This window comes from Rattus norvegicus, chromosome 4 (assembly GCF_021556685.1).
Source record: "Rattus norvegicus strain SHRSP/BbbUtx chromosome 4, alternate assembly SHRSP_T2T, whole genome shotgun sequence".
NCBI lineage: Eukaryota > Metazoa > Chordata > Mammalia > Rodentia > Muridae > Rattus > Rattus norvegicus.
The window spans coordinates 97,433,315-97,455,926 of NC_141537.1; the positions used below are offsets into that span (position 1 = coordinate 97,433,315).

At 37.9% G+C, this 22,612-nt stretch overlaps 1 protein-coding gene across 4 annotated transcripts; it reads left to right on the forward strand.

The window, feature by feature from the left end:
* Positions 1 to 1,620: 1,620 nt before the first annotated feature.
* Positions 1,621 to 18,707, forward strand: Serbp1 (Serpine1 mRNA binding protein 1). Of its 4 annotated transcripts, none has more exons than XM_087655975.1 (8): positions 1,621 to 2,019; positions 5,510 to 5,660; positions 6,184 to 6,324; positions 6,436 to 6,525; positions 7,326 to 7,445; positions 11,912 to 12,089; positions 16,071 to 16,244; positions 18,304 to 18,707. In XM_087655975.1, exons 1-8 carry the CDS (start codon positions 1,707 to 1,709, stop codon positions 18,358 to 18,360), a joined length of 1,224 nt encoding a protein of 407 aa, XP_087512101.1. In that variant the 5' UTR covers positions 1,621 to 1,706; the 3' UTR covers positions 18,361 to 18,707.
* The last annotated feature ends 3,905 nt before the right edge of the window (positions 18,708 to 22,612 follow it).

A 22,612-nucleotide genomic window follows, 5' to 3' on the forward strand; every position in this document is an offset into this window, starting at 1 on the left:
TGGTTGGTCGTTGGGTAAGAGACACAGGCTGTGGGAGTGAAAGAGTGTGGATGTGGGGGAAATGAAGCAATGCAGAAATAAGCGATTTTGACGTTAAGGAGTAGAACATAAGAAAAGCAAGAGGCATGCTGCTGATGCGTGTAATATTCTTGTTTCCTCAAGGCATTAACTTAAATCTGCTCAGAAATTATTATCTTCAACCATGTTGTTTAAACCTGGTTAGTTATTGGAATTTCAGCACTTGTCTTAACTTCTATCAGGACAGAGATTGGCTTACAGAATTGATGTCAACAGTCTCATAATGCAGCTAGAAGATTGCCACTAACACTTAATGTTTAAGTGTGACTTGGTTAAGTCTTACCAGTTCTGACATGGTTTCATCACTGTGAAAAGGGGGTAGTTATTTATCTAAAATGACTGAGAATGAAATATTCCTAGCACCTTCTACCTGAGATATGTTTTCCATTACATCCTGTGTCGATGGAAAAGATTGAAAACTATAGTGTGTATTGGCACTGGATTGCCTTAATGGGATTTAAGGTTCCCAACTAACGACGGTATTAGCATGTCATTACTAAGTTTCCTCCCTTCACATAATATTCAATGTACTATAAAACATTTCCTCTCGACATTTGTGGGGCTCGAGACAGGATTTTTTTCTCACGTAATCCTTGCTGTCCTGGGACTTGTTCTGTAGACCTGGTTAGCCTTGAACTCAGATTCGCTTGCCTTTGCCTCCTAAGTGCTCGGATTAAAGGCATGCGCCATCACCTCCGGCTCTGGAGCACATTTTGCTAACACCGCAGCCCCTTCAGCTTTGGCTGACCAGATACCGACGGATCAATTAATCGCGTTGATTCTAGAAAGCGTTTCCAAACACTGTTTTAGAGACGTGCTGAGCGTCCAGTCAGGACTTAACAGCTCTTAAAGCATGGTCGCAATGACCGGAAAAGGCGCGTAACCCAGATAGTTCAACTCCTCTTTTGGATTCGTTCTGCCACGCAGATTCATGATCCGTGAGAGCAACCCTGGGAGTTCTGTTCCACATTAAATCGAATTGCCGTGATTCGTTACGAAGGGTGGAAGACAGCTCTAGAAACCCAATAGCCAGGGATGTGCAGTTGTGCGGTCGCAACCTACCCAAGGCTAGTGTGGCACCCCCCTCCCCCCGGAAGTTTTTGAGGCTCCAGTTACTAGGTCTGGGAGTCACCTTGACCCTCCCAGAAAGGTGGAGAAAGTCCTCGGCCAGAGACGGAGTGAGTGAAACCAAAGACAGAGAACACTTTCGTGAGCAGAAGACGCCTTCACGTTTTCCTGTTTTCAGAAGCACCTAAAGACCGAGAGTTTAAGGGTGACAAGAGCAGGTGGCAGAACTCCGCCCCGTACTCGCTTCCCCACCTTCAGCGAGCACGCTGCACTCTTTCCCTGAGATCCCGCCTCTCAGGCGCGCGCGAAGAGTTGTTGCGCGGTGCACGCTGGGAGTTGTGGTTCAGGAGTAGGCAGACACCTCAGGATAGTCGGCTGTGGCCTACACGCCCCATGGTGCTGTGCGGCGTAGGCCGCTCCCGGATGTGTGCCTGGCGCCGGAAGAGAAGGCGGCCCCCCTCTCTCGGCCCGGCCATCTTGTGGGAAGAGCTGAAGCAGGCGCTTTTGGCTCGGCGCGGTCCGCTGCAATCCGTGGAGGAACGCGCCGCCGAGCCACCATCATGCCTGGGCACCTACAGGAAGGCTTCGGCTGCGTGGTCACCAACCGATTCGACCAGCTATTTGACGACGAATCGGACCCTTTCGAGGTACTGAAGGCAGCAGAGAACAAGAAAAAAGAAGCCGGCGGGGGCGGCGTTGGGGGCCCCGGGGCCAAGAGCGCGGCTCAGGCCGCGGCCCAGACCAACTCCAACGCGGCAGGCAAACAGTTGCGGAAAGAGTCCCAGAAAGACCGCAAGAACCCGCTGCCCCCCAGCGTCGGCGTGGCTGACAAAAAGGAGGAGACGCAGCCGCCGGTGGCGCTTAAGAAAGAAGGTAAAGCCGGGCGAGGCGGTGGGGAACCCGGGCTGGCGGGCAGGACGGGGGCGTGCGCCGCTGCTTCCTCGTGCAGCTGGTGGAGCCGCGAAGCCCTCGGAGCCCCTCACGGTCCGGAGAGCGTGGCTGGTCTGCAGTCCACGCTGCTCGCAGGCTCGGCGGGAGCCTTCCCGCCTCGGGCTGACTGAGCGTGCTCTGGGAGGGCGGCCCGGGCGTTCCCGCCGATTCCTGCCGGGCGCTCGCCTCCTGGCTCAACGCGCCCGGGAGCTGCGCGGGCACTGCTTCCTGCCCGGCGTGCTCCTGGCTGCCGCTGCCTACTGTGGGCTCCTGCCCTGCCATCTTGTCCCACAATGGCGCGGACCCTCAAGGGAAGGCCTGGGAGCGGAGTTTCCACTTGGGCTGCGTCTGTGTTTGGGACACTGTTAAGAGTGGAAGGAGTTGCTGTTTGTGTCCCACGTGTGCGGTCTGTTGTGCCCTTGCGCTCCTGTGCTAGTACTTAGTATAACTTACGGGAGTGAATTAAAGTGTTGGAGAGGAGAATTTGGCCGCAGTCCTTTTAGAGGGAGTTCTGAATAAAGACTGGTCATTAGCAGAACCCATCTCATGTCTCCATCCCTTCTTCAAAATCCCTGGAGCCCCTAGGTCATAGGGCTTTGCCTGCTCTTGGCCTCGTGGGCGAAATGAGTGCCCAGCCTGTCACGTCCCGGCAGCAAAGCTCAGTCTGCAGCTTTACCTCCGCACGTGCGTAAAGCGTGGTCGGGTCTTCATTGGCTCTTCCAGGGCACTAGAAGTTTCATGGTTTTGATTTTATCATTCTTCTCCACTACTGGCTTATTGTGGGTGAAAAGGCAAAGCAGTTGGGGGCTAAGAAAGTGGAATATCAATAGCGAGTAGGCATAGAATAACCTGTGAATCTTTAAAACTGCTATTATGTTTAAGTGCCTCTTACTGCCACGTGCTCATGAAAGGAATTGTTTCTCATTAGCTTGGGTTAGCTTTTAGGTTTTTTGTGGGTGGTGGTGTCTTTTAGTAAAGGCTTAAAGTAAAACGTCCAGTACCTAGTAGATTTATAAAAGGGAAGAATTCTTCTGTTAGTAATAGATTTGGAAGCATAGATCACTTGGGCAGAAGTACTGAGCCGATTAAGCTCATTAAACTACATTACGTAGTTGAATAAGATTTAATTCCTGTGTTAGGGACACTGGTTGGTGTATTTTAAACTGCTAAAATTTACTTCCTTGATGACTGTAATTCACGAAAGTACAAGAATAAGTTGAGTAAATAAAACACTTAAGGTATATGAACTCATTAAAAATGTTCAAAGCATGAAATGTGATTTTAAATTCAATTTTCACCACGAAGCCAATTTATGATCTTGTCTGTAAACTAGCATTATAAGTCATCAATGTAGGGCATTTTTATTTATAGTCAGGATTATGTTTGTCACTTACTTCTTGAGAAGACTTTTTCACATTTGTAGTCAATATTTTTTTCTTAGTCTTCGGTGACTTGTATTGGGAATTGAACCTTGTCTGTGCTGGGGAAAATTTTGCATTCCACATCCCAAACCCTTAGATCACTCTTAAACCAGAGTTGCTTTTAAACAAACAAGGTCATATATACATAAGGGGGAATTTCGAATAAAAATGCCAGTCAGTGCTATGTATTGGGTGGTGGTTCGTAGGCTTGTAAACAAAGTGCCTACCTCTAAGAATGGAAACAATTGTTAACTTGTGGGTTCTGTGTCTCACAACAATGCTGAAATGTAATGTTTTTCTTACATAAGTTTTGAAGCTTTGTCTATTTGAAGAACTTGAGAATTGGCAAAATGTCATTAAGTGTAGATCAGGTTTTTGGGTTTAGCAAAATAACAAACAACTGGATATTAGTGCAGTTAAGAACTCAAGTATCTGGTAAGTACAATAAAAGGAACTTGCTTGCTTTTTTAAAAGTATTTTTCAGTAAATGAATTTATATTTTGTGTTGATAGTGGCAGAACCCAGCGTTTTGCAAACTAAGCGAAAGCAGCTCTCACTGAGCTACATACACTCCCAACCCCTTGATTAGTTTACTAAGTTTTTCTGATTGTGTAGGCCTCATAGTGAGTATTGGGTGGCAAAGCAAGCCATTGTTCCTTGGGTGTGTTTAGCTTGGTTATCATTACAAGGATTGAGCTGGTTCTATAGCTCCACCCCAATATACTATACGTCTGATGACATTTATGTAAATGTTTTGGTGTAAGGGCTACATTTAAGGCTTGCCTTGAGAATTTACAGAGGCTGAATTTTAAATGTTAACGAATTTCATCTTAACTGGACGACTATAATTAAGATATCTGAATATATCTTGAGGGTGTTCCATTTTCTTAGAATTAGTCACATTATTTAAGATTTTACAAAAACAGTTTCTCAGCTGATGATATTGTTTTTTGGACTGTCAACACCTATTAGAGCATATCTGAAGTGTTAGGCATGTGTTTAACTATCAACTTGTCCTTAAGACTACCAATAATTCAATTTATTTTAGTTGTTTTTTTTGTGAGTTTCCTATGTTGTCAGAAAAAAATTAAGGCAGAAAAATTAGTTAATGCTTTAAATATCAGTTAGTGCCATAAGTTTTCTATTTTCTTGTTTTGAGAGTGGGTTCTGTGGCTCAGGGCTGTGCATGTTACTGACACCCAGGTAATGAGCCACAGTTGCAGCCTCCTTAGAATGTAATTGCTAAAAGATCTTCCTGTGTCTGATTTGTGAAGATGCTTTGAAAATAGATATTTGTAAGAGCAGACTTAGAAAAAGACCAGCTATACTAATAATGAAGTTTCCTACTGATTACACAGTAGTATTAAAAAATTGGGAATGTGTATAGAGATATGTGTACATATACTTGGACTTTGAATGTTTTGGGTCTGAGAAAGGTGGGTTTTTTTTTTTTAACTCCCACTGATTAAATAGCTCTGCTTATTTGGGATGGAGATGGGACATGGTTTCTCTGTAATCCAGATTGGCCTTGAGTTTTTAAACCTGCCTAGTGTTGATGTTGTAGTATAGCTGTCTTAAATTGTTTCTAGAACTCATAAGTGCCTTTTGTTTTCCTTTCAGAATTACAATTTTATAGAATCAAGAATTCTCTATTGGGTGAATTTCATTCTTCAGTGCAGCAAATTTAGTGAATATCCAGTGCTTGGTTATTTATGAATGGCTACTGGTATTAGCTTTGTATTAAAAGTTAAAAATATATCCCTTGATTGAACTATCTGTAAGTTTGACATTTTGTAGTAAGAAACTTTGACTTGGAAACTAAAGGAGTGATGGTACCTAGTGATTTGTGTCAGTTACAGAATGCTTGTAAATGAAGTTTGAGAGGTTTACTGTTGAATAAGAATATTCTAGTTTGTTAAATATACATAGATGATACAGATCAGCTCTACTAGTCTAGCCTCAACGTTTTGTATTATAAAGATGATTTGCTTATGTTGGTTATTTGTCATAAGGAATAAGGCGAGTTGGAAGAAGACCTGATCAACAACTTCAGGGTGATGGGAAAATAATTGATAGGAGACCAGAAAGGCGACCACCTCGTGAAAGAAGATTTGAAAAGCCACTTGAAGAAAAAGGTGAAGGAGGTGAATTTTCAGTTGATAGGTAAGCATTAAATAAGGTTTTCTTGCTTTATCACCCTATAGTTAGATCTTAATGTAAAGCTATGAGTTGGGCATACTGCTAGAGTAGTTGGAGTGATTACTTTGTGTATTTCAGAGAAATTAAATATGTGGTATATTTACATTTTCGACAACATATTTTAAGTTAGATTTCTTAATAGTATATTTTAATTAAGTCCGTATCGAGTTTTTCCTTCCTCTGTGCAGACCTTGAGTTTGAGGCGAGCTCCGTGTCACTGTAGTTTTGTGTATATAGGTCGGTAAGTAGCAGCGTGACCTGCAGTGAGTCAGTAAGTGAGTGTGTTCCAGCAGCAGTGCTTTAAACAGTAGCAAAGCAGCTTTTAATCCTCCCATATGTGAGTAGAAATTAACTTGGAATTTTCTATACCATATATTTACTTGTTCGGTTATGAGCCAGTGAACATATTCTATATTTTCAAGCTTGGAGTGGATTTTTCCAGTTTCTGGAAACACTAGAGATAACAATTTTTTAATTTGCTTTGCAGACCGATCATCGAACGGCCTATCCGAGGCCGAGGTGGTCTTGGAAGGGGTCGAGGTGGCCGTGGCCGTGGAATGGGCCGAGGTGATGGATTTGATTCTCGTGGCAAGCGTGAATTTGATAGGCATAGTGGAAGTGATAGATCGTAAGTCTTATATTGATTGTTGTATGTATGAGATTTAAATGTGCATATTTAATAAAAACAAAATTTGAATTTCTAGAACTAAAGAGTATAATGTTAACTCAGTTTTGTTAGTTCTTTTTCACATTACAGTGGCCTGAAGCATGAGGACAAACGTGGAGGTAGCGGATCTCACAACTGGGGAACTGTCAAAGATGAATTAACGTTGGTATTCTGATTTTTCTTTTAAGATAAATAAAACAATTTCAATGAAACCAAAAGTGCTAGATTATCAGTAACTTAGATTTTGTTCCTGAGGCAAGAATGAATGTTTTGTCTTAAAGCTATATATAACCTTACGGTGCCTTTTTTTTTAAAAATATTTATTCATTTATTATATATAAGTACACTGTAGCTGTCTTCAGACACACCAGAAGAGGCATCAGATCCCCTTATAGGTGGTTGTGAGCCACCATGTGGTTGCTGGGAATTGAACTCAGGACCTCTGGAAGAGAAGTCAGTGCTCTTAACCACTGAGCCATTTCTCCTGCCCCACCTTACAGTGTCTTATAGGATATGTTTATATTAGATGAGCAATTTTTTTATACTTAGGTATATTAATAGTTTTATTTTGATAAAGGATGTGTGTACAGTCCTGAAAGCCCCGTGATGAGGATGCTGGGAATATAGTTCTAACTGTAGCTGTTGTAGTCTTGTTCTTACAAAATTTGATAAGGCTTCTTCCTCTCTTGGTTTATTTTGGATTTTTTTTGAGATGGGTTTTCTGTAGTTGAGACTAGCCTTGAACTTGCTATGTAATTACAGCCTTCTACTGCTGTGTCTGACTTAGAAAGCCTTGTTTTAAAAGTGTGTAAGGTAATTTAATAATTTGTTTTCTCTTGGAGGTCTACTGGAGAGTAAAATTAGTAGAAAATATATAAAAATGTAAAAGTTTTTACTTTGGTATGAAAGAATTTTGGCTACATGTAAATGGACCTAGATGCCTTTCTTCTTTCTTTCCTTAGAGAGTCACCCAAATACATTCAGAAACAAATATCTTATAATTGCAGTGATTTGGAGCAATCAAATGTGACTGAGGAAACACCTGAAGGTGAAGAGCACCCAGTGGCAGACACTGAAAATAAGTAAGTGGTTTTGTGTCAGGAAGTAATAATCCAGCGTGGAAATAAGTCTGATAATTGTGCTGTTCCATATATTAAGGACTATATGTATTGTAAGTAAAGCCTTTTAGAGCTAATCATAAAGGGAAAGGAACAAAGCTTGCTGATAGGATCTGGTGATAACTGTTCTTACTCTGAATAGGTAGGATTATTAACTGAACCAAGTTTTGGTGTAAGAGGTATTTGTAGTGTTTAGTTAGTCATAGTTCAAAGTAATCTCAACATTTAGTTATATATACTAAAACTAGACAACTTGAAAAGACTTGGTAAATTAGGTCCAATTTAAGTTTTTTTATTAATATGAATTTTGAGCAGCAAATTATTTGAAACTAAAAAGCAACGAGAATGTTTTAGCTCATTAGCATTCTTAAAATTTCATGTGTCTGAGTGTTGGCCTGCATGTGTGTTAAGTACACTGCATTCATGCAGCATCTATGAGGCCAGTAGAGGGTGTTGTGCTCCCTGGATAGTCTAGTGCTACAGTAAACAACGGGATATTAGGTGTATTTTTGGCACACTGATTTTATGCTGTGGAACTCAATCTACTGTGTTATGACTTGAGCATTGTGGTCTTGAAATCAGAGTAGCTGCCGCTAAACATTGGTTCTAGTGAAGCTTGCCAGGTGGTCTAAGGACGACCCCTATCTTCTCTGAATATGTGTAAGCCATTAATGATTGCTACTGTAAATAAACCCTTACCCATACTCCTATAAATAACTAGTGAAACTCATTGGCCCACCAGGCAACTAGAATAATTTCTTTTTGTATGTGCTTAATCTGGGGTAATAAATACATGTTGATTCATGCTGGTGAAATTGTCAGGTCTGTTTCTAGGTTTTTATTCTTTTAAGAGTCTTTGATTTCCATTGTGGTTGTTTGAATGTACATTTGTGATACGATTTGGAGTATTTTCTGTGAACTCTCACCAGCATTTCTTTCTTTGTTAATAGCCATTTATGACTAGAATGAAATTATACTGTGGTTTTGATGTTTTGTTTTTTATAGTCATAGTCTCTTGTAGCTCTGATTTCCCTCAGAAGCATGTAATGAAGGATTACTTTGCTTATGTATGATCCTTTCAAAGTGCAGGGATTCCAGGTGTTCCCAGTCCTGTCTAGTTCCCATTGCCAGGACTCTTAGGATCTCATCTGTCCTTGGTATACACTGTCATCCGAGTTACATCCCCAGCCCTATTGTTTTTTTCCCCCACTGATAATTACTGATGTTGAACCTTTTTTCATATCCTTTGTGGCCATTTGTATTTGTTTTAAAAAACAAATCACCACCACCATGCCACATGCACACACTCTTTCCCCCTTTTTTGTCTTTTCTGGACAGGTTTTTTTTTTTTTCTTTTCTGTGTAACAACTCTGGCTGCCCTAGAACTCACTTGTAGACTAGTCTGACTGGCCCCCTCATTTACTCATCTTCCTTTTTTTTTTGGTTGTTGTTGTTGAACTGTTTGAATTTCTTGTTGGTTAATAGGTTATGATGTATTTTCTTCTATCTGTGCACATTCTTTTGTTTCCTTGCCTTTTGGGGTCCTTCGCCAGACCAGTAATTTTTTTTCCTTTAAGATTTATTTTATTATGAGTACAGTGGTTACTGTCTTCAGACACACCAGAAGAGGGCATCAGATCCCATTATAGATGGTTGTGAGCCACCATGTGGTTGCTGGGAATTGAACTCAGGACCTCTGGAAGAGCAGTCAGTGCTCTTAACTGCTGAGCCGTCTTTCCAACCCTCCTGAAGTTTTCTTGCCACTTGAACTTTGTTGTTATTTTTAATTTTGTGGGTATAGATGCTTTATGTGGATGTTTGTATATACAAGACATGCATGCGCAGTGTCCATAGGAGGTCATTAGATCTGGATATGCAGTTGTAGATGATAGCAAGTATGGAGGTACTAATGTTCAAATCTGGGTTCTCAGGAAGAGTGGTTAACTGCTAAACCATTTCTCAAGTTCTGTTTGGTTTTTTATAAAGGGTCTCACTATTTTTGTAATGCTGGCCTAGAACTCAAATATGTAGCCTAGGCTGGCTTTAGTTTATAAAATCTGCTTTCCTTTTGTCTTTAGAGCTGGGATTAAAGGCATGTGTCACCACTTTTCATTTCAATCCATTTATTTAAAATATTTAACTGTTAAAGAATTAATTTTCATATAGAGCATAGGAGAAAGCCTATGTTTCCTAGTATCATTTAGTGAAGAGATTGTCATTCTTCGGCGTGTATGTTCTTGGAACCTTATGTAAAAAAATCAAATGGCTGTAAATACATGGATTCATTTTTAGGTTTTCTGTTATTTGGAACTGTGTTGGGTCTGTGTCATTTTATGTAGGACAGTGATTCTCAGGCCACGTTAGATGAATCAAAGGAGTATTCTTTCTTAGCTTCAAAAGAGTAGCTCTGGTAGCCGGGCATGATGACATAAACCCATAATTATAGCACTTAGGAGGTGGATGCAAGATGATCAGGAATTCAAGGCCAGCCGGGACTACATAGCAAGTTTGAGATCCTCTGAAACTACATGAGAGAAAACAATAGAAATGTAAAGTGCTATTTTGGTGAGCAACTCCTAAGCGTTGTATTTTGTGAGCTTGTTGGAATAAGGAATATCACTGGAATATACAAAAGTAAATAGAAATAGATAGTCTTTTACATTGAGAATTTTTATTGTGTTGGTTGGTGGTGCACACCTTCAATCTCAGCACTTAGGAAGCAGGGGCAGGTAGATAACCTGAGTTTGAGGTGAGAGTTGTTCAGGACAGCCAGTGCTACCCAGAGAAGCCCTATCTTGAAAAACATAACAAGAATGTATATATGAAATGTGTTACTTGGAGGGGTAAGCATAATGGGGATTAATGGTACCTCTCACAGTAGTAAACATATCCTTTCTCCTTATTAAACAATTTTGAGTCACTTTCAGATTGATTCTCAAAGAGTGTTTCTCAGAGAAAATTATGTATTCATGGAATATTAGAAAGGATTTCTCTGGTCAGGGCCCAGGAGCAGTTGGGACAATTATTTCTAATGAAGATCATGGTCACCATGTTAAGAGTAGTCTACTCTTAGTGAAGTAGGGGGAAACCAAGTGTAAGGATAGTTGAAGTAAGCAAAACTTAGGTAGTTTTTAAAGGTAGGTATTATTGCCAGAATTAGTGAATCATTAGGGCAATTCCAGGGCTTTAGTTCTATTTGGAAAATTAATTGATAACTTTATTCAATGTCCTGTCAAATCGAATGTCAGTTTACTTCAGGAAGTTATAAGACAGAATCTAGAATCTGTCCAAATATAAAGAACTACATAATGATATTTTAGCAATGATGCTAAACCAAATCACTTGCTATCTTTGGAAAGAAGCAGAGCTCCCCAAAATAGCAAATGATTTGTTTGGTGACATTTAGAATTAGACTAAGATATTGGATCCCTAGGCCTGAGCTTTATGTAGAAAGGGGAACAGATAATTAAAACAGTTAAAACCTAACAATTACATTGAGAAATAACTGTTTTGGTATAAATACTGAAACTAGTTTGTTTTGTGGACAGTCCATTACTAGTGAAACCTCAGTCTCCTGTCCATGTGTTAGGTTGGTTGGTTTGAGTTGAGAATTATGTAGAATTTCAGATTTGTAGAAATTAGGTTTTTATACTTGCCTTGAGTGCTAAAGTAGGAGAGCATTAGATATAATGGTCTCCTTTATGAAATAAAAGATGAGGTGGTGTTGGTTCAGTCAGTAAAGCACCTGCTGCTCAAGCTTCAAGACCTTGCTAGTACCCACGTAAAACCCAGGAATGGGTGCACATCTGACCAGCCTTACCCTTTTAGTGAGGATGGGAAGGTTTTTAGAGCCCAAGGAAGATGCCAACATTGACCTTTGGCCTTTACATGGACATGCACGGTGAACACCTGATGCACTGCATACACTCACTGTTTTGGGAGAAAGTAGACAATGAAATTATTTAGACAAGATGGTACAGTTTAAAATATAGTTTGAAAGAAATGTGTAATAATGGGTTAATAAGGCAGTTTAGGGGAACTATTCATTTAAGAAGGCAAGTTAATTTGTATACACAAGTGGGCAAGTAGACTGGTGGTCTCTACCCTGTTGCATATTGGTCACGGTCACTGGCTTATGTAGAAAGCTGGTTCTACTTTTGATGGTCTTTCTTGCAGATTACTAACGATTTGTTTCTTATAATTTGAAATACATATTTTAAAATTTTGATTTATGTATTTTGCCTACATCTGTGTATTGTACTTTACTTACCTGTTGTCTGTGTAGTTCAGAAGAGGGCTTTCCATCTCCTGGAACTGGAGTTAGAGGGAGTAGTGAGTTATCCTGTGTGTGTCAAGTCAGTGCTCTTAACCATTTTTCTACAAATTGGTATCTGCTGCCACCAGGCATAAAATGTAAATCTTTTTAACAGGGAGAACGAAGTTGAAGAGGTTAAGGAAGAGGGTCCAAAAGAGATGACTTTGGATGAGTGGAAAGCTATTCAAAATAAAGACCGAGCAAAAGTAGAATTTAATATCCGAAAACCAAATGAAGGTGCTGATGGACAATGGAAAAAGGGATTTGTTCTGCATAAATCAAAAAGTGAAGAGGTATTGTTTAAATTTGTTCAGATGTGATTTGAATTATTTTTGTTTTTAATGAATATGGATAACTTTTTTTTTTTTTTTTTTTTTGGAGATAGGGATTTCTTCCTGTGTGTAACTCTGGCTGTTTTGGAACTTGCTTTGTAGGCAGATCTGGCCTTGAACTTCAGATTCACCGGCTTCTGACTCTAAGTGCTAGGATTAAAGGCCTCAACTGCTTGGTTAATATGATAGGTTTTTAAGCTTTTTTAAAAATGATTTATTTATTTTATTTACACGAGTACACTGTAGTTGTTGACACAGCAGAAGAGGGCATCAGATCCCATTACAGATGGTTGTGAGCCACCATGTAGTTGCTGGGAATTGAACTCAGGACCTCTGTAAGTGCAGTCAGTGCTTTTAATCCCTGAGCCAAGGTCTCTCCAGTCCTTAAGCCTTACTTTAGTCTTATTTGATACAGGAACTTGCTGAGAAAGAAACCTTTTCACAATGTTGGTATTTTTTACCTATCTAAGAAACATGGGAACTAATGTAAATTTTCGAGAAAGTCATGTTGATGGCTAAGGCTTATATAAATATGAATCTGGCCAAACACATTTCTTATAAATTATTTTTCTTTTCTTTTTTTTTAAAGATTTATTTATTTACTTATTTTATATATAAGTACACTGTAGCTGTCTTCAGGCACACCAGAAGAGGGCATCGGATCTCATTACAGATGGTTGTAAACCACCATGTGGTTGCTGGGATTTGAACTCAGGACCTCTGGAAGAGCAGTCAGTGCTCTTAACCACTGAGCCATCTCTCCAGCCCCTAAATTATTTTTCTTTAGCTGTTTTTGCTGGCCTTTTTGATACATGAATTTACTCATGTCATAAATTGGGCTGTGTCAGAAATTCAAACTCATAAAAAGTTAAGTTAAATGTTAAGGCAGCCTGTCTATAATTTACAAGATTAATTTAATGAGATTTTGTTTATCCACTTACTTTTGATATTGGATTGAACCCAGGGCTTCAAACATGTTAAAGCATATTTTATATTTCCTGCCATTGAATCACGACCCTTAACTCTGAATTTCTTAATACAGTTTAGTTTTATTAGACACTCTCATGGCTTAGGCCAATGTGAGAAACATTGTTTAAATACAATTGAAGTTAAATAGAGTTGGTTTTAGAGAAGGGATGATTTTTATAAATCCTAAAGATATAAATGGAGGGCTAGAGAAATGGCTCAGAGGTTAAGAGCACCGATTGCTCTTCTCGAGGTCCTGAGTTCAAATCCTAGTAGCCACATGGTGGCTCACAACCATCTGTAATGAGATCTGATGCCCTCTTCTGGTGTGTCTGAAAACAGTTGAAGTTTACTCATATATAATAAATAAAAAATCTTTAAAAAAAAGATATAAATGGAAATTGTTTGAAATGTCTTAAAATACATCTTGTTTCATTAGAATGAGTTTTTCTTACCCTAGTTCTTGAAGATAAAATTGTTTGTATGTTGTATGAGTAGAACGATGTAGGTGGAAATCCTGATTGAACTGTGAGAATCATTGTAGAAATTGCCATTTAAAAGAATAACGTGTTAGTATGAAAAAGCTAGTGTGACAATGTATAATTCATTGATGTATTAAGATGTGTGTCCCAATTTAAAATATTTTACTCTGAACATGGCAGAAAACTACAGCAGTCCTATTTATGTGATTTTTGCCTGCTTTCAGTTACACTAATAAATTTAAAATAATAAACAGAAAGTTATAGAACTCTATAATTTTATATTGCATGTCATTCTGCACAGTGTGGTAAAGGCTTAGCATTTATTTTTCTGTAATGCCTCACTGAGGGTGTGAATCATTGATTTACAACTGTATGTGCATTGTGTCTATTTGCCCATTAGTAGTGTAGGGTTTGGTATTGTCTGGTTTCAGGCATTTTCTGTATTAATATCTTTGGCAAATATTGAGGACTGCTGTATTTTCTGTGAAGTAAGAAAACTTGATTTTTGAAAAATATGAAATACACAATTGGTTTTAAAACATTGAAACTGACATCCTTATCAAGTCACATTTTATCTTTGTGATATGAATACTTGTTTAAACATGAACTTACTGGTTTATTTAACACGGATATGACCTATCTGACATAGTCAGGTGGTTCTGAGAAGAAGGAAATGAGCTTTGGGGAATGATAAACTTAAACTTAATTGTTGTATTGGCAGAGCTGAGGTCAGAGCAGGATTGACATCCTAGGTCCTCTAGAGAGATAGGAGTGTGGGTATCATCACATTCCAGAATTCAACGTAAAAGTTAAGAATGTAATCTGAGTATCTAAACACCTTTGTAGTAAACCCATCCTGGTTCGAATGTATCACTTGAGCTTGTTTTGCTTCTGTGCTCTAGAAAGTTAATAAATGGCATCAGTGGTTTGAAATACCAAACATTCAAACCACACAAGCTATAAGAATGATTTTTATTTATTTGGTGCTGTTGTAGATTCATATATATGACTTTTAGATTTCCTTAAACCTAATGCCATTAAACCATGTTGTCATAACTAAAGGGATGGAATTTAATTTGTGTATCAGTATACAGAAACTAGTGTAAAGAAAGTGTTTGTGTTTTAAAGTAATGGCACCTGTGATATTTCAGGTAGCTAGAACAGATAGTGTATACATAATCCTTCAAAAATAGGTTTTATGCGTATCAAGAATAAGACGTCAACTTTGATTAGTGTTAAGGAAACTTTTCAGCCAAGGCTTAAAACTAATTTCATCTAGAATATATAAAATCCAGGCATTAGGAAGTTTCAAGTTCTTTTATTGTAGCCATTATTTTTGCTAGTTTGTGGGTTCTTTTTTTCCTTCTACCTTTTCAGCCCCTACATAGGAGAGGAAAAGTAAGGAAAGGAAAGAGATCCTGAATGTATTCAGGGATTGGAAAGGGGGATATCAGAATACTTCTAATTAAGTGTGTTGAGTTCCTGGGACAAGTTTGATCTTTGCAACCAGGATACCTAATTTCTTGTTTTTTCTTTGCATATAAATTCCCAACGAACCAACCCACCCCGCCTCTTGGGGGTCCTAGAATTTATATATCTTCTGAAAAGTACCTAGAATTCCAAATGTCAAAATTGTATAAACTGTTTGCAGCCGCTGCTGTGTTCAATCTGAAGTAGTCATACCAGGGATCAAAACAAAAACATTCCCATAATCTCTGTGTTTTTTCAAAGAAATCAAAACTCTAAAATTGTCATATTTTATTACTTCTATGCTGAGACATGTAGCTTATATATAAAGATCTTAATTTTGTAACACCTTATTATCAAAGTCTTCAGTGGATTAATTTATAGTTCGAAGAGTCTCTAATGTAAAGTTTGTACTGTTTGACTTGAACTTAGGGTAATTTAGGTGGAGGAACAGTGAAGGATGAGTAATCCTTGTCTAAAATGCTTGAAACCAAATATGTTTCATATTGAGGAATATTTGCACAGAGCACCATGATTTAAAAATCATGGTGAACAAAAAATTTAGTATTTTGAGGTAGGTAGGTTCAGCCTATGTAATTGCATATGTAAACAATGAAGCTTAAAGTTGTGTACATTCATCCTTGGGTAGGAGGTTCTAGTTTTGAAGAATATAGATTTAAAAAAAAACAAACCTCAGATTAATCTCAAATAGAAACTGCATGCCTCATATTGGAGTCCCAATTTGAAGGAACTGTTTTAAATGTTACAAATACTGCTGAAGATTCAGGACTAGAGTAGGAACTTGTCACTTGCATTATATGCCAGTATTCAAGGGCAGGTATCACCTGGAATTCAGAGATATTTGTTAAAGATGGTTACTACCTGAGTCCCAAATGAACTTACTACTTGTTGAGCTAGATAGTAGTTATGTTCATGCACACAGAGTACAGGATTGATGACTTGTCTTCTAAGGGGAGAAAGCATGGTTAAAAATTCATTACCCAGGGGGCTTTACTTAACATTTTAGGCTCATGCGGAAGATTCAGTTATGGACCATCATTTCCGGAAGCCAGCAAATGATATAACGTCTCAACTGGAGATCAATTTTGGAGACCTAGGCCGCCCAGGACGTGGTGGCAGAGGAGGACGTGGTGGACGTGGGCGTGGTGGTCGTCCTAATCGTGGCAGCAGGACTGATAAGGTGATTTTAAGATGCCTTTTCTGTTTTAAGCAGTTTAAGATTTGTAAGAGATTACTGACTAGATATTTTGGAGGAAGGGGCATAAACAGAAATAAAGAATTAACAAGAAACACCATTTGAGACAAGGTTTCACTGTGGAGGTTTAGCAGGCCTGGAACTCACTATATAGACCAGGCTATTTTTAAACTCACATCTGCCTGCCTCTGCCTGTAGAGCCCTGGGTTTAAAGCCATGCACCACCACATCTGGCCTTATGTATGCGTCTTTTTCTTTTTTTTTTTAAGTACCTTAATGATTAGAGTAGTGCTACCAATAAGTTGAATATACTATTGAATTCTTACTCTCTACCTGTCAGGATGCTGTTATACTTTTTACATGCAGGTGTTAATTTTACTTTAGGGATATCCTCACTGCTGAGTAAATCCAGGTATAGAACAATTTTAGGATTGCAGAAGTTCCTGAGACACTAGTCTATGCCATGATTTAAGAATGGGATTCATGCCAGGTGGTGGTGGCATATGCTCTTAGTATAGGCAGATCTCTGAAAGTTCAATAACAGCCTGGTCTACAAGATAAGTTCTAGACAGCCTGGACTACACAGAAAGATTCTGTCTTAAAGAAAAAAAAAACAAAAACGTGGAATTCAATATTTTTGTTCATGGGTGCTCTGTCAGGCTGTTCCCAAACCTGTGGTCAGGCCTCATCCTCCCAAAGTTTGACTATTTGCTTACCATGCCCACTCTAAAATAAGTTCTCAGTGAGAATTTTGAAAGATACCCAAGGGGTTGTTTTTTAATTCAAAATTGCCTATTGACAGTATTAAGAATAATCTTAGTGTCCAGTTTGGAATAAACCACAGAACCCTGAAATCTTACTTTTATTTGGGGGGCTTTTTTGTTTCTGAAACTGTGTCTCATTTTACAACCAGTCTGTCCTGGAATCCATTCTGTAGGCCAGGCTGGCCTTTGCCTCCCAAGTTTTGGGTTTAAAGACCCACACCACAACACCTGGTTCAGTAATTGTTTTTCTCTGTTTTGTGTTTTTTAAGTAGCCCTACCTTCCTAATGCTGCAGACCTTTAATACTTATGTTGTGAGCACTCAACCATAAGATTTTTCTTGCTGATTCATAACTATTTTTGCCGAACTGTTGTGAATTGTAATGTGGATCTCCAGTATTTAACCCCCGTGAAAAGTTCATTACACAAACACAATCACAAAGGGGTTATGACCCACAGGTTGAGACCACCACCCTACCTGCTTTAGAGGCTGCATATAGTGGTGTGGTAGCAATGCAATGGGTTTTGTGATCCGTGATACTTTTTCCTGACTCTTTTTTTAAAGATGAAGGTTTCATATATATGAGGATTTTTCTTTTTTCTTTTTTTTTCCCCGGAGCTGAGGACAGAACCTAGGGCCTTACGCTTGCTAGGCAAGCACTCTACCACTGAGCTAAATCCCCGAAGAGGATTTTTCAATAACTTGTTTTTCCCCTCAGGTTGTAATTGGATTCTTTTCTCACATTGAATGTGCTATTTAGATAATTGCACAATGATTAAGCCTGCTTTTATATTGATAATACTATTATGTTGCAAAGTGAAAAGTATAAAATTAGTAAAGTGAGAACCCACGTGTTCCATGAGAATTTACTTATATGAAATCATAAGTATGCTTGACGTGGTAGCACATAACCATAATCCCAGTACTTGGAGATGGGTCAGATCATGAATTTGACCGTGGCCTGTGCTACAAATGGCAAACTCTTGTCTGAAGAGGGTGGGAAGGAAGGGAATATGTAACTCTGGTAAACACATAACCCAGCATGTACAACAAGCCCTGCATATGATCCCTAGCATGTCAGATAAATTAGAATATTTCATTGAAGAGTCTCTTTGCAAGTATATGTAGTTTTATTCTGGTTTATAATTTTGTTTTTAAAGTAGAAGCTTTGATCTATTTTGTATGGTGTCTTAACATTATACTATGTATGGACATTAGTGGGCTATTTTCAAGATTTGAAAATTGTGGCTAATCTTCTGTTTTTGTTTTTTCCCTCCCCAGTCAAGTGCTTCTGCTCCTGATGTAGATGACCCAGAGGCATTCCCCGCTCTGGCCTAACTGGATGCCATAATACAACACTGGTTCCTTTGTGGACCCTCCTGTTCAAAGCTTTTGCATGCTTAAGGATCCCAAACAACTAAGAATTAAAAAAAAAAAAAAGACTGTCATTCATACCATTCACACCTAAAGACTGAATTTTATCTGTTTTGAAAACGAACTTCTCTAGCTACACAGAAGTAACAAATATGTTAGTCAGTTTTGTATTTAGAAATGTATTGGTAGCAGGGATGTTTTCATAATTTTCAGAGATTATGCATTCTTCATGAATACTTTTGTATTGCTGCTTGCAAATATGCATTTCCAAACTTGAAAATATAGGTGTGAACAGTGTGTACCAGTTTAAAGCTTTCACTTCATTTGTGTTTTTTAATTAAGGATTTAGATGTTCCTTTGGTTACAAGCTGGTTTTAAATATTGGACATAATACTGGTTTTAATACCTGCTTTGCATTTTCACACATGGTCAGCAGGGACATGTGAACTTCTGACTTATAAGATTTTATGCTGTGGGGAATACTAACCACTATGTGTTTTAACTATATATTTTCATTTGGGAGTTGAAAATTTTCTTTTCACATCTCATGATAGCTGATATATACTAAATCTTTATAGAAATGTCAGTACTTGAACAAATTCAAAACACATTGGTTTATTAATGTTTGGCTCATGCATGGTTTATTAGGTTCAAATTATATCTGATTCACCTATATTTACTTTTAGAATGAGGAATACATTTTAAAAGTAAAACTAAACACTGCTTTTGGAACTTGTAAGCTACTTACTGTTGATAGATACAGCCTGTGTTCAGTGAAATAGTTTTGTGGGTGTGGGTTTTATCTTTTCCTTGAACAAGGTGGGCAGAATTAGTTAAAGCCAGTTAATGCCTAGTAGTTAAACTTGTATAAAATAAGAGGCTAGCCATGTGGTGTTTGTGTATGAAAGCTCCCGAAATCAAAATGTTTATTCATAATCAACAATCTTTATTTGGTAGTATAAAAACGAAAGGACACTCACTGGTAAGTGTACTGAGATGAAAAGTGTCTTAACTTTTAGTATTTCAAAGCCAGCTTTAATTTGGAACAGCAACACCATCCATAAAATCCAGAACAAGTTCTCTTGTTAGGAACTTTCCATATGTTATGATTTGGTCACAAGTTGATAGTTGTTACATATCAGTTTCCATTTCTCCATTAGAAAATTAGGTAATTGATGGATTCTTTGAACAGAAGCATCACTACTTATTAAAAAGTTAGATATATATAGAATGCTTTTAAGGCAAAATCCAGGTTTTCTAGGTTATTTTTATCCACATTTATTGATTAAATAGGGAAGGAATTTTATTCAAAGCTTTAAATACTAGTCAGTTGACATTTTTTTTAAAAAAATATCTGTTGTAATTATAAAAACACTAGAGATCTTTTTGCTAGTTAGATGATTGCTTTCATGTACACATCTAAAGCTACTATATAGTACATTTATTCATTGCATTTATTAATCTTGTTACTAGCAAGTCTGACAGCTTGGAAAGAGGGGTATTTTTGTTTGTTTGTTTGTTTGTTTTTAAAGTAGACTTGAGCTGGTGACTTATGCTGCACATGGTCTGTACAAGTGCTGCTTAAAGTTTCACATGTTCAGACCCCTGTTTTTCAGAGGCACGGATTAGTCCATGTAGACATGGCCCCTTTGAGATTGTAGCATATGCCCACTTAAGTTAGTATGCTTAAACTTTAAAATATCTTAGTTCTTGTCTTAATAGTAACATCTTTACAGATTTCCAGCAACATTTTGTAGGAAACACCTGCTCCTCAAAGCACAAGTTTTACTTATTTGAGTCATTGTAACCAGAAAACATAGCAGCATTTATTTTATTGCAGATTTTCAGAGTAGGCTTAATATGAAGAAGTTGTTTAATTAGTTCTGTCTGGTACCTGTGAATTTCCTTTCAGGATCACTATGTCAAGAGCTAAACGTAAACTTTCTGTTTGTTGAAAATAACAATTTAGTTTCATGTACATTTCCTAAAGGATAAAAGCAATCAAGTGGGAACCCCTTTATATGTTTCTTGGTTTCCCTTTTTCATTATCCTAAGATAATGCTACTTTAAGATTTTTGAATGTTTTAGATATCATGTGAGGTTTTTATTTGATAAACCTGCTGAGTCATTTGCTAGGAATCTAAATGACAAAGTTGGGGAAGTTAGTATAGTAATTTCAAGAGTGGATAAAATGGCTTGAATGCTATTAAATGCAAATGGTACCAGTTGAAGGTTTTGGGACATTTCCAGCTTGGATTAAAGGGAGGGTATAGTTATTAGTGGGATACTGTTTGGGGTGCTGTGAGATCTTAAATGTACCGGCAGGTTCAATAGTTCATTTTATTCAGTTCAAGATAACGTCATTTGCAGAGTTATGAATGTATTTGGTTTATTTTTGGTATGGGTTTGGAGAGATGATTGAGCATTCCTCCTGATTGTTATTTTTATAATTACTGGAGATGACTGATGAAATAGAAAAAAAATGTTATACTGAGTTTGCAAGTGAAGTGTAAGTATTCTGTGTTGAAATTTAAAAAAAAATGTCTTAAGAGCATTATTAGCAGGTGGAAGAAACCAGGTATTAAAATTTAAAAATGTGAAGCTGCACGAACCTTACTTAATGTTGACTTTAAAGGTAAGAAAAGACATTGTAGGCATATCTGTGGACAAGCTGTCAGACATTGAGCTAACTGGTATAGTATCCCAATGATACATGACTTTTGTTTCCCTTACCCTACTACCTTGGTGTGCTGGGTTTCCATCCACAGCTTTGTTCATGCTGGGCAAGATGCTTAGCTATAACCACAGTAAAGGAAAAGTCCAGGAAATATATTCTACCCCTAACCTTTGTAATTGTAGAGAAATTATTATGTAAATATTAAATGAAAGTCATATCCCATGTTATCTAAAAAGACCAGAAGCCAGACTGCTAGTATGGCTTGATGAATATGTCTACTAGCAAGAAAGTATTAACCTTACTGAGCAGCCTCAGTAATTGATCTGCAATGGCAAAACCAGTGTCAGGTGACTTGTGGGCTTTTGTTTTAGTTTTTGTTTTTAAGGTTGACTTGAAGTGCTAGGGATTTGTGTGTCCTGGACACATGTTCTGTCATCAAACATTCTTCATTTTAAATTGTTGGGTTTTCTTGGGATAAGTGGCTGCTTAAGTGTAAGTAGGTTTTGCTAGCTATGTCTTGATTGTCTTCAGGCCGGAATGTAAGAGCTCCTTTAAAAATAAAGATTTATTTACCTCTATATGCATTTAAGTCATGCTACTCTTAAAGCAGTCCTTGTCACTTTAAGGTGTCTATCAGGTAGCTACTTGTCCATAGTGAGTGAGAGACTAATAATTTTATCTTTTTAAGATTTTAGTGTGTTTCTGTTTTTGTCTTTGATCACGTGAGAATATAGATTATCCCATTAAGTTCAGAAGAGGACAATGGTTACTTAGAACTGGAATTACAATTCCAGCACCTGATGTTTGCTAATTTTAAACAAGATATTATTGTAGCTTAAGTTAGTTTTGATTACATTAAACTAAAGTGGTCCAGGTTAATTTTACTAGAGTGTTAGGGACTAAGTATGCTTCTAGCTAGTCAGTGCTAAGAGAACCAATTTTGTGTTGTGTCTTGTTTGCTGTTTTTTTGAATGCATACAAGGCTCTTCTGTACCTGGAATCCATAGAGCACTAATGTGGGAGTTTGTGTTGTGTCGAGGAGATGAAGCTTTTAGTAATCAGTAATGAATTCTGTAAATACGTTCAAGATGTTGTATGTTATCTTCTATTACATACATGAACAAGCATATGTCTCTATGACTTGAGAAATTAAATGTATCTTTAGAGATAGGCAATTGAATGGGATTTGAGTTTTTCTGGAGACAATATGTTGGTCAGTATTGCAAGCTGGACTGAAGCTGAAGTCTTCAGCTTGAATTTTCTAAGAGAGTCATAGATGGGTAGCTTCTTTTCCCTCATATATATATTTTTAAATTTCTGGTAGTTTCAGCTATATTTTATATACACTTTAAGTGTGTTCCATATTCATGAAGGGTTTACTTAGGTACTAACATCTAACATAAAGTTAGATAACTTTGCTGTGTGGAAGACCTGGGTAATTTGTTCCTCTTTTGTCAGCATGGGGATGGAATGGTGAGTCCATATTCTCAGCAGGTAGTATGTGCCTCACAGTGTACTATGCCTTCAAAAGAAAGTGAT